Below are 18118 nucleotides of genomic sequence, written 5' to 3'. Positions count from 1 at the left end.
GATATATTTTTTTTTTAAAAAAAGAAATGTTCATCTCAGAAGTATGGAATTTTGGAAGGAGTTGGGAAAGTGAAAACATGATCAGAATATATTGTATGGAAAAAACAACTATTTTCCATAATCAAAAAAAGCCTAATAAATCAAACAACAGTAACAACATGGCAATTGATACTCAAGCAACAGTTAATCTTAATTTTCAACCTGGCTGGACTGACTTATCTAGGAAACTGGTGGGTCCTGTTTCTAGTTATATCTGTGTGGGAATTTTCAGAAAATAACTGCAAGGGAACATGTACTTTGAATGTAAGCCATATCATCCCATGGGCTGGGTGCTTTGACAGAACAAAAGAATAAAAAAGACAAAACAGAATTATGGAATTAATTCATTAATTAATTATGGGATTACGAGATTTCAAAATTATTTGTTATAAAAGACGATATTGATAAGTTATTTCTTGGCCGGTGATAAAAACCAATTCAAGCCAGATTAGATTACATGAAACGCAGGTTGATTGGGAACTGCTCTTGGGTAAGTTCACTGCCCCCAAGGATTTAGGCCAGGGGAGTTGTCATGAGAAGGGAGAGAAATGGGAGGGGAAAGAGAAAAAGAGAATGAGCATGTGCAGAGAAGGAGAAGAGAGAAAGAGAGAAGGGGGTAATAAAACTGTCTAGATTATACAGGGAAGAGCCTCTGAGGGAATGGCAGCCCAGTCCCTGGACTAGGAAGTTCAGGGTAGGGGCCAGGTAGGAACTGAGAGAAGCTGGGAGAACCTGGAGGCCAAGTCTGCTTTGATATGTAAAACATACACCTTAGTCCCTTCTCCCAGGGTCCAAAACCAAACAGGTACATATAAAATACAGCTTCAATTATCACTTAGATATCTCTTTTTTACAATCAGCATTTTAAACACACCTGTCTTCTGACATGCTTGTTACAATGATGTTATAATACCTCACTGTTAGCTCGCTTTCCAGAATGTTATTTGTGTCCAGTTCATCATCCCATCTATGCAGTAAATGTGCTCAGTGCAGCTGTATGTGTAAAAACAATGACTGGGATTGATTTTTTTTTCATTTCTTAAAAGCTAATCAAAATCCTAGAGCTGTTCTGTTGGGGGCAAATCTGCCTGTTTGTCATGTTTGCTGTTTCTGTTTGCCTGTTGGCTAGTCTGTAGTTATTAAAGACTATGTGCTGGATTGTTCATTGCATCCTATAATTTGGACAGCACAAACAAATTTTCATGTTCCATTTAGCTGCTGTGGAGAGAAGCCTGTTACCATGGTAAGAGTTATGATGCCTCATATTAGATATGCTCCCCAAATGAGGATGACCTTTGCAAGGCTACATGGAAATATTTATTTTCTTAAATACAGTTAGCTTCAAAGGAAACACTGAATTACTAGGTAGCTACATTTTCTCCAAGTCATTAAGTGAGAAGACCACAATACATAACTTCTCCTTCTGCTATAATAAATGCCTATCTCCCTTTACTTCCATGCCTGATGTTAAAAATCAAATGATACATACATAGATACACACACACACACATATACACACATACACACATGCACACACACACATATATATACATGTACATCATATATATCACATACATTCATTTATACATGTGTATATCATGTATGTAACTTGGCTATCCTTTCCAGTTATATAAATGAAGAGCTTGCTTGTTTCATTTACAACTTAACTAGGACATTGTCTTAGAGCTGACTCCTATGTAGATTAATGTATTGTTATGTTTTGCTGTTTTGTTTTATTTTCTTTTGTTTCAGCAGTACTAGGTGCTGCACATGCAAGGTACCCATTACCGCACTGAGCCAAGCCCAATCTTCTGTGTCCTTTTATCCTAGGCCTCACTTTGAGTTCAGAAGTGGAATGTCTGATTCTTGTGTGTGTCACTAATAAACATCACAAATCCATCCATGAAAGGTGGTAGGGAGGGAGTTGTCTAAACTGGGAATTTTTGTAAAGATGTACATCACATTTTAACATATTGTTTTAAAGTACAGTTTTCTCATACTTAAAGGTTGTCAATTTAAATAAAATGAAAACTCCACTTAAACTCCTTTAATGAAGTTTCTGAGTCACTCCTTTAATGAAGTTTCTGAGTCACTCCTTTGCAAAACTCTTGAATTGCCACCCTGAATGAAAGAATTGGTTTATAATAATTAGAGGTTAAAGTCATAATTAAACTAGTGATTTAATTAGTTTAACAGTCTACTGAACAATGTAAACACACATGCTAGTTTCCTGAAATGCCCTATTTTCTGAAGCTTATTATTATGCCTGATTTAATTGTGGTGGTTTGTGTAGTCTAGATATCATGACCCAGACAAGTCTGGGAGATAGAAATGTGTACTCTCTACAAAATGTCTTCTTCTGAAAAAGAAACATAAAAGATTTTAAAAGAAAAGCAATAACCCAACTCTTCCTTGCAGCCTTATGAAGCTGATTACCTCTGTGTTTGCCTTTCAGATCCCCAGCTCAAGGGCATAGTGACCAGGTTATATTGCAGGCAAGGCTACTACTTGCAGATGCACCCCGATGGAGCTCTCGATGGAACTAAGGATGACAGCACCAATTCCAGTAAGTGACAAACCGGGTCTGATACTCAAATAGCTTTGTGAGATGCTTTTTTACATGCTTGGTTCTGTTGACTTTGTTCTAGTTGACCACTAGAATGTATGTATCATTTTATTGAGATCACATGCACGAAGGTACTAATATAGAAGGAGGCACTTGTGGTGTTAAACTGAGTTTTTGTTTTTTTTAATCACACACTGGTTATGTCCAGAACATCATTGTTCATCTCCTGACTATAACAGTTAAGTACACTAATGCATTAACATAAAAGTTAATGTCTTTTGCATAGAGGGAAATCTCTAGATTCTGTATATATAAACATGTTGTATAAAACATTTGATTATCTTATACAATAGGATCTGTGCTCATTAAAAAAATCTATGTATCATTTGCAGTATTGATATCTCTCTTCTATTTGCTATGTTTTTATATTACACGTGTTACATTTTTCACAGGATTTATCTGAGACCCTCCTTATTTAAATGTTTTCTCTTATACTGGTCTCTAATTTCCTCTAATTTCACATTAGTTTTAACACAAACACACAAATAAATGCACACACACACACACACACACCTTTTACTGTGTTTTCTGAGTTCAGAAAAATGTCAAAATGGGTTTTGATAGATTTAGCTCCAGGACGTACAACCCTTAGGTCATGAGCAATGATGACTGTCTAGCTATCATTCTCTTTACAATAGATTATACTCCATGAATAGAAAGGAAGACCTGATTCATTTAATGGAAACAGCAGCCCTTCCTGTTTTTTAAGTTCCAGTCATCAAGTTCTCAGGCACAGATTCTGAGAACAATTAATGACATGAAATAAGTTGTTTTACACATGATGCTTTTATGTGAAATATTAGTATTTTTCAGTGTCTTTATGAAGTGAGCTGATATTTATGAATAGTGTGTTTCATTGGTAATTTGTAAGACTTGCTTTACTCTCTTCAAATAATATTATATATACATTTTCTTATTAATCTTCATTTTCTTTTTTGTAAATAATAAATCTTACTCTCTATTGTGTCCTGCATTTTTGGCTTAAAATGACCCTTAGATTATTTTTATTTATTTATTTATTTATTTATTCCTCTTTATTGGGAAAATAGAAGGAAAAATAATTCAGGTACAGGGAAGAAAGGAAATAACTGTTGTTAGCGGTCTTATAAATAAAATTCCTCGTTCATAAGATTAGAGATTTAGTGCTATTCTCTGCACAAATTATAACAAAAGTTTTCAAAGAGAAAAAAAAAACAGAGAAGCTACACCTGAAGGAAAGAGCTTCTTCTTTGCTTTCTTCTTTTTCTGGCATGGTGTGAGGGTGTGAAGTATATATAGTTCACATGCATAGTTAGATCTGATTGTCTGAAATATACAAAAATTGTCACATAACTCCCCCCCATGGTTTAGAATGTGATCTCACATGAACTGCAGTATAGGCTCATCTGAGGAGCTCTTCAGAAACTTTTCTTGTGTTCTTAACCCAGCCCTAGAGATTCTGACTTGTTTGGCTCAGGGCTGGGTATGGTAATTTTATTTCATAAACACAGCCAGTTTCATGTACAGCTAGGGTTGATATCATTTGTAGACAAGAGATTTCTACAACAGAAAAACAGTCATAGGGACATTTTAATTTTTATTCCATCAGGTTTTGCCTCATTGCTTTGTAATTATATAAAATTTGAGGAGAGTGAAAAATGATTTATTTGTGTGCTTAACTAGGACTACTCTTCTTCCATGGTCAGCTCTACATTGTTAATTAGTAAACAATTGCTTGCATTTTCCCTGCCAGAATTCCAAGAAAAGAAAGACATTTTAATTTTTATTATGGTTATTTTAGGCTACATTTTAGAATTTTTCTACTTCTTACAATGTATTATTTTAGTGTATTCATATTACCCTTGCCTTGAGGAATTATACCATATAGTTGACATGATATATTCAGAAGCTAAAACACTTTTTTTTTAAAGCAGATATACAGGATATATCTGTAATTTATTTACAAATTAAAGTAAATAGGTTTGATATTGTCAGGTTAGGTAGACATACACAAGATTATATTTTCTCTTAAAATTCTGGATGGAAGTTAGGAATTATCCTACAGTGTCTATCCTTTCAAATTTTAGGGAAGTAATAAAAAATAAACATAAACATAAGCTTCATATGCAAAGAAGAAACAGAGAATTTCCAGAACAAAGCCTAGGTCCCAATGACCCCATACCATATTCAATACTAAATAACAGAAATTAAAAGGACTAAAAATTTTTTTCTATATGTCTTCTAGAATCCTGTGGAAGACAGTTCAGTGTTACTTTGCATAGCGAAAATAATACTCAACTATCCACATATAGGCTCCTAAATTAATCTCTGGGTATTTATCAAGACCAGGTCCTGCTGTTTTTCTTTGAGGTGCAGATATGGTATGGTATGGAGAATAGAAATATGTAATTATTGCAAAAAAGAATGTAGGTTTCTCCACCATATATAGTATGACCCTGAAGAAGAAAAACAAAACAAAAGTTCAGGATTACTTTTTAATTATGTACGGAGTAGCCTTAGAATGAAATCAAATTGCCCATCAATTTCAACTGATATGTCTTCTAAAAAGAGTTGAAGACCTAAAGATAAAGCAATTTACTTAGACATTTATGTTAAGAGCTAAGTATTTCCCATGCCTATTCCTGTTGCTCAGAAGTAAATTCAAGTTAATGAGTTGAATGAGAGCAGTTAATTAATTAATATCTTTCTTGTCAATAACACTTGCGCTAAGGATATTAATGGAAGCCTCATTAAATATTATTTGTGTACCAGAGATATTATGGTTAACAATATCCAAGATGATGTTGTTGTATACATTTCATAAAAAATACATTAAATTCCCTTATTAGAAGGGAAGAAAATGTAAAAATATAATTGGGTTTTAACTTATCAGAAATATAAAACTGAGAATATTTCACTTTTATTTATAGTTTTATACAATGCCAATAAATGAAAGTCTTTCTTGAAAATTTACATGCTATTCAATTTTATTGACACCTTTTAAGTTTATCCCATGGGCAGGTATACATCTTTTTTTTTTTTTTTTTTGGATTATCTAGCGTCTCATTTGCTTCTGCCAAAGTAATTTAGTTTAGGAATTACTTCTGAACTTCTGGCCTATGCTGCACTACAATACCCAGTCACATTGTATAGAAAATGATGGTCAACTTTCAAGTTGGACTTTTAAAATTCTGCACCTTGAGAATATTCATAGATGACTTTTCCCCCTGGAATCTAGTAGCGTCAGAGACTTTGATAATAGAAACATGATTCCGGGCTTGATTCTGTTCTGTCCCTCAAACCCTTCAAAATGTTGTGAGCAAGCCTTCTATGGGGAAGCTGAATCTGAGATGCTCATTTTTTTCTATATAGCAGAAGCTTTTTCATCATAAAATTCTTTAGTTGACCTTGTAAAATACAAATATTATGATGTTTCTTAAATAAAAGAAAAGAAGGGGAAGTATTATTGAAATGCTTTTCTCCATTTACTCCATTGACTGATCACCTTTATTTCAACAGCACTGTTCAACCTCATCCCAGTGGGACTGCGCGTTGTTGCTATCCAGGGAGTGAAGACAGGGTTGTACATAGCGATGAATGGAGAAGGTTACCTCTACCCATCAGTAAGTGACACACTAATGACATTGGCCCTCAGTGCAGTATTGGTAAAATAGCAAGAGCAGTATCAAGAGGTAATGATGTGTATGCATGGATTCTGACACTTTGACTTTGAGATTTGGTTCTTATTGTGCTACTGTAGAAGCTGTTTATTAATTATTCATCAGTGTTTGGTGATGGGCACATCTGGAAAAATAGTAATCTTTCATCTGGAAATGTGTTTTCCACATTTTGAAATACAACCTAGTTTATAAAAAGAATTGAAAAATATAGTGATATTATGACATTCTATTACTCTTTATAGATGCACTTGCTTTGGAAACTTTCAAAAGAAGTATGATTTGTACACATTTTCTTTTAGTAATTCATTTTTACTTAGTTTAATAACTGAATATTTTTATGGTATGTGTACATATACACAAGAAAACAGTGGCATAATCTGTTATTCCATGACATTCTTTTTCATTTTAAAATACAGTATATGATCTCACTTACAGTTCAAATCCAAAAGCTTGCATTTCTTAAAAGGATACAATATGAGTTTTTGGGACAGAAAGGGACACAGTCATCCCTCAGTCTCTATAGGCAGGGCTTCCCAGCTGTGAATACTACAAATTGAGGATGTTAAAGTCATCTTTATGGAATGGTACAATATTTGTGTAATGACTACATTTCCTCACGTATACCATATCTGTTTTATTGATGATTCTTTATTATTTGAATAATAAGGAGACAGTTGTTTTATGTATTGCTTATGGAATAATTACATCAAGAAGGTCTCTATATATGTTCAGTGCAGGCACAAGTTTTTGTAATGCTTTTGAGTGGCTAGTTTGAAAGAATGGATACTGAATGAGAGAATATAGAAGGACAAACAACTACATTTGTTTTAATGAGAATTACTACAATGAATAGATTTTGATGAAAATATTTCCAATAATTAAGTATATATCTCATACAAATCTAAGCACAAGTTTACTTTTTTTTCCTGATATTTATTAGAAACTAACCAGTTTTTCTGCTACATAGCCTCCACTGGATGATTTCTTCTTTAAACTATTTTTCATCAGGCATGCTATGATCATGCACTATAATATAGTTAGATCTCATTCCATTGCAAGATAAAAAATTAAAAATAAAGATTTGGTCAGAAATGCTTCTTTCCACTATTCCTTGAGCATAAATCAACAGATTAAAATGTAAATGTATTAAAATACATTTTTTTCTTTGTTTGCTTTTCATTTTCATATATATTCTTGCAATGTTTGTTGTTATTCAATATTACCAGCAAACAATTATAATATTCAGTTATAATATCATCATATATTTATCTATCAATAGCATATGACTTTATATATATATATATATCATATATTATAAAAATTTTTTTCATCCTTCTACAACAGACAATTTATTTTTCCAGCAAATCTGGAAACTCCATATAAAGGGAACTGCAAAGTAACATCAGAATCCTTCTTATCTAAGCTCACCCAAGGGTATTCCAAAGCACAGAACGCGGTCTTATATTATGCAAATTGTATGCTGCTGCAGGAGATGAATATGCAGCATGCTGTGAGCAAGATCAAGATAGAATTTCTTACAGCTTGTCTAGGAAAACATATACAAAAATTCATTTCTAGAGATGACTCATTTCAAATACAACTCGATTTTTATTGATTTGACATTTGTTTTGTTATTTTTTGTTTATCTTTCCCTGAAGTAACATGTTTGAATAATCTATATTTCACTGAGTAATAATTTTTCCACTTGGTTGTTTTCTGGTACATGTACTGTTATTAGAGCAGTTCTGTTTGCTTTTATCTGTTTTCTACTATTGGAGACACTTTCAATTATTGTTTATTTTGAGCCAGATTATGTACTTTTGTATATGTCTTGGCCTAGACCAAATTCTAGTACATTTAGAGCAATCTACCAGTACAGTAACAATGGAAACAAGGCAGCTACCCCCAGTGCAACTTCAAGCACCTTAAACATGGCTTCCTTGTTCAAGATTCAGAACTCATGAAGTTGCTGTGGGAAACAGTGTTTGTACCTGTAAGTATTGAATATCTTGATTCATTGCCTTCTACTGGTTTTTTGGATGGATGGCTTCTGAGCATCTCCTTTGACGGCTTGAGTCTCTCACTTACAGATTTTGGTTTTGTTTCTTTCCATCTTTTGGTACTATGAACCAGACTGTGTTATTTAAATATGCATAATTCTGTAACTAAAATCTTTGTGGGAATAAATTCATTTCAAGACAGTCAGTAGAAAATTAAAATTTGATAGGCCTACAAGTTTACTCAGGGATTAAGAGTACTGACTGTTCATACAGAAGACCACTTATACCTCCAGCTCCAGGAGCTCTGACTTCCTTTTCTGTCCTCTGAGAGTACCATATACATATGATGACACACACATTCATACACACACACACAGACACACACACACACACACACAAATATTTTTAAAAAGAAATTTAACTCAGTGCCTTTTTCAGTATATGTATTTTATGAAGAATATGTTCTGGGGGAAAGTAGATAATAAAGTAGGCTGTTCCAAATGATTTCTGTTCCATGACCTCATAACAACATTGGACTCCAGGCACCTATTTCTCTATTTCAGAGAAATTCTTGAAATCCTTCCCTATCTAGTTAAAGATATTTAATGTGTCCAATAACAACAGTCTACCTTGTGTGAACAAAAAGTGTTGTCTTGACTGATCCCAGTCAATAACCACATTTTAAGGGTTGGAAGTAGTTATTGCCTGTGGACATTTTTCTTTCATATGACAAAAGCTATTTTTGTAGTACTAATGATTATAGTATGTCATTTGATGTGTGTCTGAAGAGATTTAATGTCATATGAATGAATGTTTTGCTTGAAGGTATAATACTACCTCTCAAATCAGAGAACAAAAATTGGCAAATATTTTAAGAATTAAATGCATTAAAATACTGCTTAAGAAAGATATCATGTTTAAGCTAGCTAGAACTACCTATTGTGCCAAAAGAAACAGTCAGATGTATCTTTTTATTTTTTTTAACCAAACAACCCACTTTTGATGACTAAAAAATCCCCTGTGTGGTTGGAAAGATGTCTCAGCAGTTAGAAATGACTTACTAGTTTTGAAGAGGATCTTCATTTTGTTTGCATGACCCACATGGAGTCTCACAAGTATCTGTAACTCCAGTTCCAGGCTTCCCTTTTCTAGACTCTATGGGCATTGTATGCATGTTCTTAAATGGGACATCTGTATTATCCTAACCAAGCACTCTATCCAAGGCTCAGGGAATATTGTAGGAGTAAAAAGAATGGGGAGCAGTGCTGTGAAACATCAGATACATCTTGGTCATTACAGTCACAAACACATAGAAGTTGTGCTTACCTGCAGAAGACTAATAGATCAAGAGTCCATCAACATTCTGTTATGGATGGTGCAGAGGCTCATGGGGCCCTGTCCCTAACTGGGAGCTTTTGGTGGTTAGTGGTTGTTGGAGGATTTGGTAGCATATCCTCTGGTAACATACAGGCTCATACAGGCTCAACCCTAATGAAAATCAGTGGGTTTTTACACAAAATATATGAAAGTACTAGGAAGAACTCTTGGGGAAAAGTGGGTCATCCAGAGTTGGGGGCTGAGATGTAAAAGATGGCAATGTGGGGTGAATATAATCATCATTCATTATGTCATTTATGAGATTGTTAAAGAACAAATTTCAAAAGAGAAGCATGTAAATATATAACTGTTCTAAGATGAAAGATGTTGCTTTTTCCTTTTATTCATGCTCGTGTGGCAAAGATTTAAAAATGAAATCAATAACTTTAAAATGGTAAAGTAAGAAAGTAGAAAGAAACTTAGTAAATCATCTTAATAAAAAGTCTTCCCAACATATTTTACTTAATTCACAAAATCCATTACAGATAATAGAGCAAAGAGCTCGCTGATTTACATTCATAACCTGAGCTTTCATAAAAATAATTCTAATGTACAAGAAGGAAAATCTCAGGTATTCACACAGAACTTCAAGACTTGTGTAGAATGTTTTATATATATTCAGACCTCAGAATATTGACCCAAAAAATTCCTAGACTCCAGTTCAGTAAGTTCACATTTTAAGAATCACAAATCTGGCTGTATATCATGAGCCTTTCTAGAGCTAGTGCCTGAATAACTGTTTGAAAAGCACAAGTGCTCATCACATCTAACCTACTATGACTCTAATATTTCATATTTTGTTATTTGGTATTGATGGTGATGAAAATGGATGAATGACTATAGACTGTAGATTTATGCCTTGGTCTAATATGCAGTGCAGTGATGAAGACAGAGTGTCCATAGAAAGTGTTCAACTTTCTCTTTAGCCAGATTGAGTTGACCATTTAGAGAAAATAAATGGCCACCGGAGAAAATAAAATGAGGTGGAGAATTCAAACCACTAATAGCTGGTTTGTAATTCTACAAATACTGTGTGAAGTCTACAACATGCAAAGCCTAAGAAGAAACTCAATCTAAGAAACCAAGAGTACATTTCAGCTTCCTGGTATCTCTGGTGTAACTTGGCAGAATGTTGTCAGTATCAATAAACCTGAGTTGCTTTTGAAGTTAACGCCTTTCAGATTTATGCAGATGAAAATAAAACTATATAACTATATTTTATAAATTAATTCTATGGCCCTTTATTTTCTTTGAGGTTGAATTTTATTTATAGCTAAGCCTGGCAGCTTCACCTAAATCTCTTTCCTGGGATCAGAGGACAGACTTTCTCCTTCCCTATGTAATCACCATGTTTCTGGTGTGTGAGAACTGTACCCTAAAGTACATCCCATGTACTGTATCCACATGTTTTCTTTCCATGTGGGCCCATCTGTGGTGGCTTGAGTGAGAAATACATTTTTAACGTAGTCGGGTACTTGAACATGTAGTCTTCATTTGGTGGCAATGTTTGGGGAGGTGATGGGTGGTGTATTGTTTCTGGAAAAAGTAAAGTTTATTACTGAGGTATGTTTTAGCAGCTTATAGCCTTCCTTTTCTTCCAGTTCTCTTGGTCTCTGTTTCCTGCTTTAGTTAAGGATATACTGTCAGCATCCTGCTCCAACTGCCATACCTGCTATTGCATTCCATGCTTCCCTGCCCTGATAGACTCATCTCTCTGGAACTATAAGTCCAAATTAACTCTTTCTTCTATAAGTTGCATTTTTCATGTTATTTTACTACAACAAAAAAATTAAACATAAATACATACAAAACTATTTAAAGTGATTCATCTTCTGTGTGTTTTTCTATCTCTTTACACTGATTTTTAAACTATAGTTCTCTTAAAAGAGTGACCATTTATTTTAGTAGAATATTGCCTGTTAACTAGCATGGAGCCAGCACACAGGTGGACAAGAAGAAATGATTAAAAAAATGTGGCCCCATGGAACTTAAAGTTTCTCTAGATAAAACCCCAGGAATAGTATGATTTAACAGAATTATTTACCTAGATTGCCGAAGTGTGTGCAGTACTCTGAGCTGTTTAGAGTTTCACTAAATAGTGATTGTTGGTCCTGAAATAATTCACTCAATAAGAAATGCAATTTCATGGATGGTACGCAATGTGCTTCTGAGAAGGCCATATTAGAGCCTATTAGAGTATTATCTGAGGTTAGATATTGGCTTTAAGGCCCAATCATTGTATTATACAACGAGAGATGAGTCAGTTATTAGACATTCCTCAATCAATGTGAAGACCTCATAGTCGGTGGCTATTGGTGTTTCAATAACAGTACAGACCAGATGAGAATAAATATTGTCTTATAGCTTTGGAATCACTGTGGTTTTGTCTTCTGACAAGATGTAAGTATTTTATTTGGTCATTTATCTTGGCTCCTAGCCATTATTTAGCAGAAATTGCCTTGTGGGAAAACAGGAAAAATATTTAACTTTACTTTTAAGTTGGTACATCTAATGGTACGAACCTAAGAATAGGTTTTGGTTTACATACTGAGAGAAACATTTACTGACATTGCATAATAAATTAACTGCACATCCCCTCAATGAAGCTATAAGAGCACACATTTGAAAACTGATAGCTCTTCCATTAATATAAACTTCTACAATTAACTCACCTTTCAGTTGTGGACCATTATAATATTGTTAGAACTTTTTCTACCTTAATCTCAGTCCCTGTCACACCAAGTTCTTTCTGGTAAGAGTTTCTGTTTTCTTATTTTTTTGGATGCTTGCTTACTTTACTCTTTATTTTTAAATTTTAATTTTACTTCATTCCATCATACATGAATACATTTCATTTTTTATCAAATTCACTCTAACTCCTAACTCTAATCTTCCTAAGACCCTCCCGCACATCCTCCTCCCAACTCCACCTCATATATGTGTCCACATGTGCTATGTTAATGCATGTGCACATGCATGCATGTGCATATATAAATATGCATGCACATACTCACAGACGTACTGGGACTAAATCATTTGTTCACATGCATGTTAATGCTGGTGTCTCTACTATACAGTGAACAATCTGACAAGGGACCTGCCCCTAAGGAAAGCAGACTTTCTTTTCCACTGCAACCATTGACTACCCATGGCTTCTCAACTAAGAGTGAGGCCTTTGCTTGAATGTAAAACCAGACTGATCTTGTGTAGGTCTTGTATATGCATCCATAGCTGTTGAGAAGGGTATTGGCCTCCTGGGCTGTAAGTTACTTAGCATATCTGAGAAAACCAATATTTTCTTTGCTAAGAGATAATGAAGAATAAATTAGACATCTGTTGATATGTCTCTTGAGAATTGCTTATTATTATGTCCTGAAAAACACTATATTTTATTATTAGAAATTTCATAGCTTGCTCACATTACAAATGCTAACATTCCTTTGCAAACACTTCTATGTAATTAAGATTTACATTAACTTTAATATTAATATTAATGAATATTGATTTATATTAACTTTACTGTCATGATAAATTAAAAATGATGGCTGAAATATGTAGCTCTATAGGTTATCCACACTTACTATGACATTATTATTGTTATTTAAATATCAATATTTAATATCTCCTATTTCAAGACCATATGTTGAAAGTATAAAAATAAAAATTATTTTCGTTTTAATATTTTGGAAAATGGAGCCTCATATATCCCAGGATAGTAGAGAATTTACTGTGTGGCAAGATTGGATTGCACTCCTATTATTCTTGTTTTCACATCCTACATGCTGGGGTTATAAATGTGTGCCAGATGCTTGGCTAGAAAATTTTAGATTTAGAATTATCACCTGTGATTACTAGAAAAGGATTGTTTCAGTGTATGGTAACAAATAAATATAACACAAATTAAATAAGACTATTGTCATGAATAGCTATCTTTGTATGTTTTTTTCTTTCAGTTCCAATTAAATATTTGTATTTTTCACAACAAGAATAGTAGAACAAGTGACTTTTAAATTGCTTAAATGTCTTAAGTATAGCTGGCGAATAAGAAAAAGGTGTTTTTATAAATATCCATAGAGATATACATGTTGATGTAATAAGGAAATTGTTAAGAAAACATTTCAAGGTGCCATAAATTATTTAACTATTTTCCTAATGCAATTTGAGCCATTTGAAAGATAGTTTTATAGAGTTAACAGAACCAAATGCCTGCTTAGGAGAAATAACAGTAAACCCTTTATTTAATTTAAAATTGCAGTATAAAATAAAGGTTTGAACATTGAAATGGACAGACAGAAGAATTTCATTAAATAATAGCTCTTGTGTACTTACATCAAATACTCAAATATCATGTAGTATTTTGGATGAAGATAAATTCATATTAATTTATGCATAATTTATCAAAAATATCAATCAGAAAAAATTAGAAAAGAAAAAGGTACTAATGCGTAACAGTTGTGAGTGCACAGTATGTACCAACACACTTTGGTTTTCTGTACCACAAAATGCAGTCCTGTAAGTTTTTAGGAATAATAATTTCATTTGACAGTCTGTTCCTAATAGTGGTTAGCAAAAATACATATCACACTTAATTTTATTGGTCAGATATTCCAGTCATTTCCTTTACTTGCCTATGGGATTATTGAAATGCTGGGTATCTAGATTCCATAGTCATTGTTATGATAAGCACATGTTGGCTATTATTTCACATTTTCTATTGGTGTCACACTTCACGTAAACATCTGGTGCTTTAAAATAAGCTATGAATTTGTTAAAAGTGATCAACTGATATTGACCACTTTCAGTGGTTTTATATTTGAGGAAGTGATGGTAAGAATAGCTACAAAAATGTGAATAAACTATGCCTGAATTTGACAGGTGCATAGATCTAAGGCCTCCAAGTTGTTTTTAATGTATTATTGGATTATACTTGTTAATTATTTTCCCAAGTAAGCTTGTTAACCATAATTCCATAACTTAAAGAGAAAAATACATAATCATTTTTGACATATAATGTGTGTGTTTGTCTGTAGAAATCTTATAATCACAAGGTAGTAAGACACATCTTTTCTTCAGAATGAAAATAACACACTAAGCATTAATTTCTCACACATACGTGTAAGTATTTTTCTTTCTCTCATATATGAAGGGTTATGAAAATAAAATCCATTTTCAGCAATATTGAGTAATATCTGTACATCACAGGTCATGCATGCCATTTGTAGTTCCTCAAAGGCAAAAGATGCAGAATTAATTTTCTGGACTGTTGACTTGTGTAATGGTAGAGGGAGAAGCATAATAGACAGAAGGCTCAGTTTAGATGACTGATTAATAGGTATGATGTTGTATGAGCATGATGAAGAACAAATACCTAAGATCATTGTAATAGCTGCAGAGATATTTGGAAGAACTCAACACATTTTGTGATAAAAATGCAACACAAATTAAATGTGGAAGGGATGGCTGTCAACCATAATAAAAACCACATACAATAATCTAACAATTGACATTATACAACAGAGGAAAAGCTCAAAGTTTGCTCACAAGTCAAATAAATAAATAAATAAATAAATAAATAAATAAATAAAAATATAAGTAAATAAAATGGCAAGGATGCCCACATCCATCACTTTACTTTACATAATGTCTGAAGTTTTCCCAAAGAGAGAACATAGATTGTTGGTAGAATGACTATTCAAGAGTCATGTGAGGCTCTGAGTTTGTTCTCTAGCATCACATAAAACCTGGTGTGACTGCTCACCTGCAGATCCTTAACTTGAGAGATAAAGACAGAAATAGCAAAAAGTCAATGCCATTCTTGGTCACATAGCAAGTTGCAGTCCAGTCTGGAAAATATAAGACTCTGTCTCAAAATAACTAAACAAATAACTAAATAGACAATCAAATGGTAAAGCCACCAAATTCTTCCAAAACTGAATAAGAATTAATAAAGGAACCTAACAAAGTTTCAGAGCATCAACATGCTAAAATCAGAATTACTGTATGTCTATAATAAATTATAAGAATCAGATACCAAGAAAATAATTACCCTGACATTGACTACAGAAAAAAATAAGATGGCTCGGAATAAATTTAACTAAAGAGGCAAAAGATTTCTCCACAGAAAACTATAAAATATTGATAGAAGGAATTGAAGACCCCCAAACAGAAAGACATCTTATGCTCATGGATTATAAAACTTGATATTGTTAAAGTATCTCTCCTGCCTAAAGTGATCTACATACTGGTTTAGTGTATCACAGTATATATGTATATAATCTTAGTGTAAAACAAAATCTTAACATGTATATAGAATCAGAAAATCTTTACTAGCCAAAGCAATCTTAGAGGAGGGGAACAGAGCAGGAGGCATTATACTACTTAATTTCAACACACATACTACAAAGTTGTAACCATGCAAACAGCATAAACTGACATAAAAATAGACATGGAGACTGAAGGAACATTATAGAGATCCCCAAAGTAACCCCACACATCTACTGCCAAATTCCCTCCAGTAAAGGTGTTATGGAAGGGATATTCAGATACAGAAGGAGATAGACTTGTTTCTCACCAGTTACAAAAGTCTACTCAAAATGTATTAAAGGCTCAAATGTAAAACCTGAAGCTATGAAACAACAAGAAAAAAAATATGGTGAAGAAAGTTTAAGACATTTGCAGAGGACATGACTGAGGAGCTGTGAGGTACTCTGGACTTAGAATATAAACATTTGTCTTTCAAATATTCTTGGTTCATTCACACAAACATTCCTTACAGGACCAAGCTATTAATAAAGATTATGGTAATATCATATAAATGAACATTTCATTTAGCAGGAATGTTCCACCAGGCAAAAATGCTTCAGGTTTCCCTTGGGGAATCCACTCTGGTGAGAACACTTTGAGAGTAAGCTCTATCCGCTATGCTATCCATGTCTGATGTTAGGTCCTTCAGCTGTGGCAGGCTGAGAGTGTGGTACTCTCATTCTGGAAGTTCCAGAAGTTCCATGAGAATATCTGTCAAAGTTAGCTAGTGTTGACTGGTAGGCACTATTACAGAATTTTAGCAAAGGTGTTGTATCTGGCAGGAATCAGGAATGATAGCACCTATACATTGAAGTAGCCCTTTAACAGTGATTGTTACCTGAGATTTTATGGGGTTATTCCTTTGAAGGTTTCTTAGAACCTTTGTATCTTGGTCCAGAAATAGGTTTGGTACACAGATTGCTGAAAATTGCTTAGATGATGGGTGTTTCAAGATAGCCTTTGGGCCAGAGATAAGTTTTGGTATGGAGAAATTGTCTTGCTAAAGTTGCCTTTTGTGTAACAATATAAAGCGCTCCTAGGAAGCTGTTGGAGTACAATCCTACAGAGGCTGTTTCTCTTGCAGCTAAGAATTATGATACTCCCCATCAACTCACCAATCCCAACAGGGCATATGTGAACTCAACAAAGATTCAAATACTGATCTTTAAAACCAGAGCCACACAGAGGCCAGTTTCCAAGTCACCTTACCAGTGGGGTCCAGCACAGACTTGAGATGTTGTGTTTTAGGGTCACCTCCCAATTTCCAGTATTTTAAATTGTCCAGTACACATTAATTTAGTGCTATCAGGGTTCACAGTTTAGGACTGGTTCACCAACATATCAATGCCACATTGTAGTTGGTTCACTAAGCACATCAAAATCTACCTTAGGCTTGGCTCAGGAGCTGTCTTATGGCTGATTCCTATCTTGTAAGCATTACATGATTTCAAGTTACACAAAATGATTTTGAAGCTATCCAAAATGTTTTTACTTATCTTGCTAAAAGCATTGGATGGAATGGACAAGGCTATTTATAATAGTATCTTCAAAGCACAGTATCAGGAAAAATAGGGAAATGAGATTCTGTGATTTTAAAAAGCTGCACAGCAAAGCTATCAACACAGAAAAGTGACAACTAGAAAAATATAGAAAATAATCATCAACAAAGGGGTTAATATCTAGAGTACATAAAGCAATCAAGAAATTCAATAGTAGTAGCCTAAACAACTATTTAAATATAAGGAACAGGGCTTAGCAGGCAAACAAACCTGCATTGCAAACATGGTGACCTGAGTTTGATCCTCTGAAAGAGGCACAAAAGGGAAGATAGACTACACCAAGTTTTTCTCTTCCCTCAACACACACACACACACACACACACACACACACACACACACACACACACTACAATATTAAAAGTAAATTAATGAAATAAAAATGAGCAATCTACATTTTTCATAAGAGATGATAATGCCCAATAGGCACATGAAGTATTATCAGCAAAAATTATCAAGGTAATGCAAACTAAAACTATAAGATACCAGTTCATTCTAGCCAGAATGTTATCTATCTATCTATCTATCTATCTATCTATCTATCTATCTATCTATCTA

General features: G+C 33.7%; 1 protein-coding gene across 3 annotated transcripts in view; it reads left to right on the top strand.

Annotated features, from left to right (window-relative positions):
* The window catches only part of Fgf14 (fibroblast growth factor 14), a 582093-nt gene that overhangs the window by 438257 nt on the left and 125718 nt on the right, over positions 1–18118 (top strand). For 2 of the 3 annotated variants that reach the window (XM_028771695.1, XM_028771704.1), the window contains exons 2-3: positions 2495–2605; positions 6164–6267. In XM_028771695.1, coding sequence (XP_028627528.1) covers positions 2495–2605; positions 6164–6267 — 215 coding nt within the window. The remainder of the gene's footprint in view (positions 1–2494; positions 2606–6163; positions 6268–18118) is intronic. The other variant, XM_028771713.1, reaches the window with a different exon arrangement.

The sequence above is a fragment of the Grammomys surdaster genome, unplaced genomic scaffold (assembly GCF_004785775.1).
Source record: "Grammomys surdaster isolate TR1022 unplaced genomic scaffold, NIH_TR_1.0 65, whole genome shotgun sequence".
Lineage (NCBI taxonomy): Eukaryota > Metazoa > Chordata > Mammalia > Rodentia > Muridae > Grammomys > Grammomys surdaster.
Note: the sequence above shows the minus strand (reverse complement) of the source record. Positions and strands in the feature narration are given on the sequence as shown.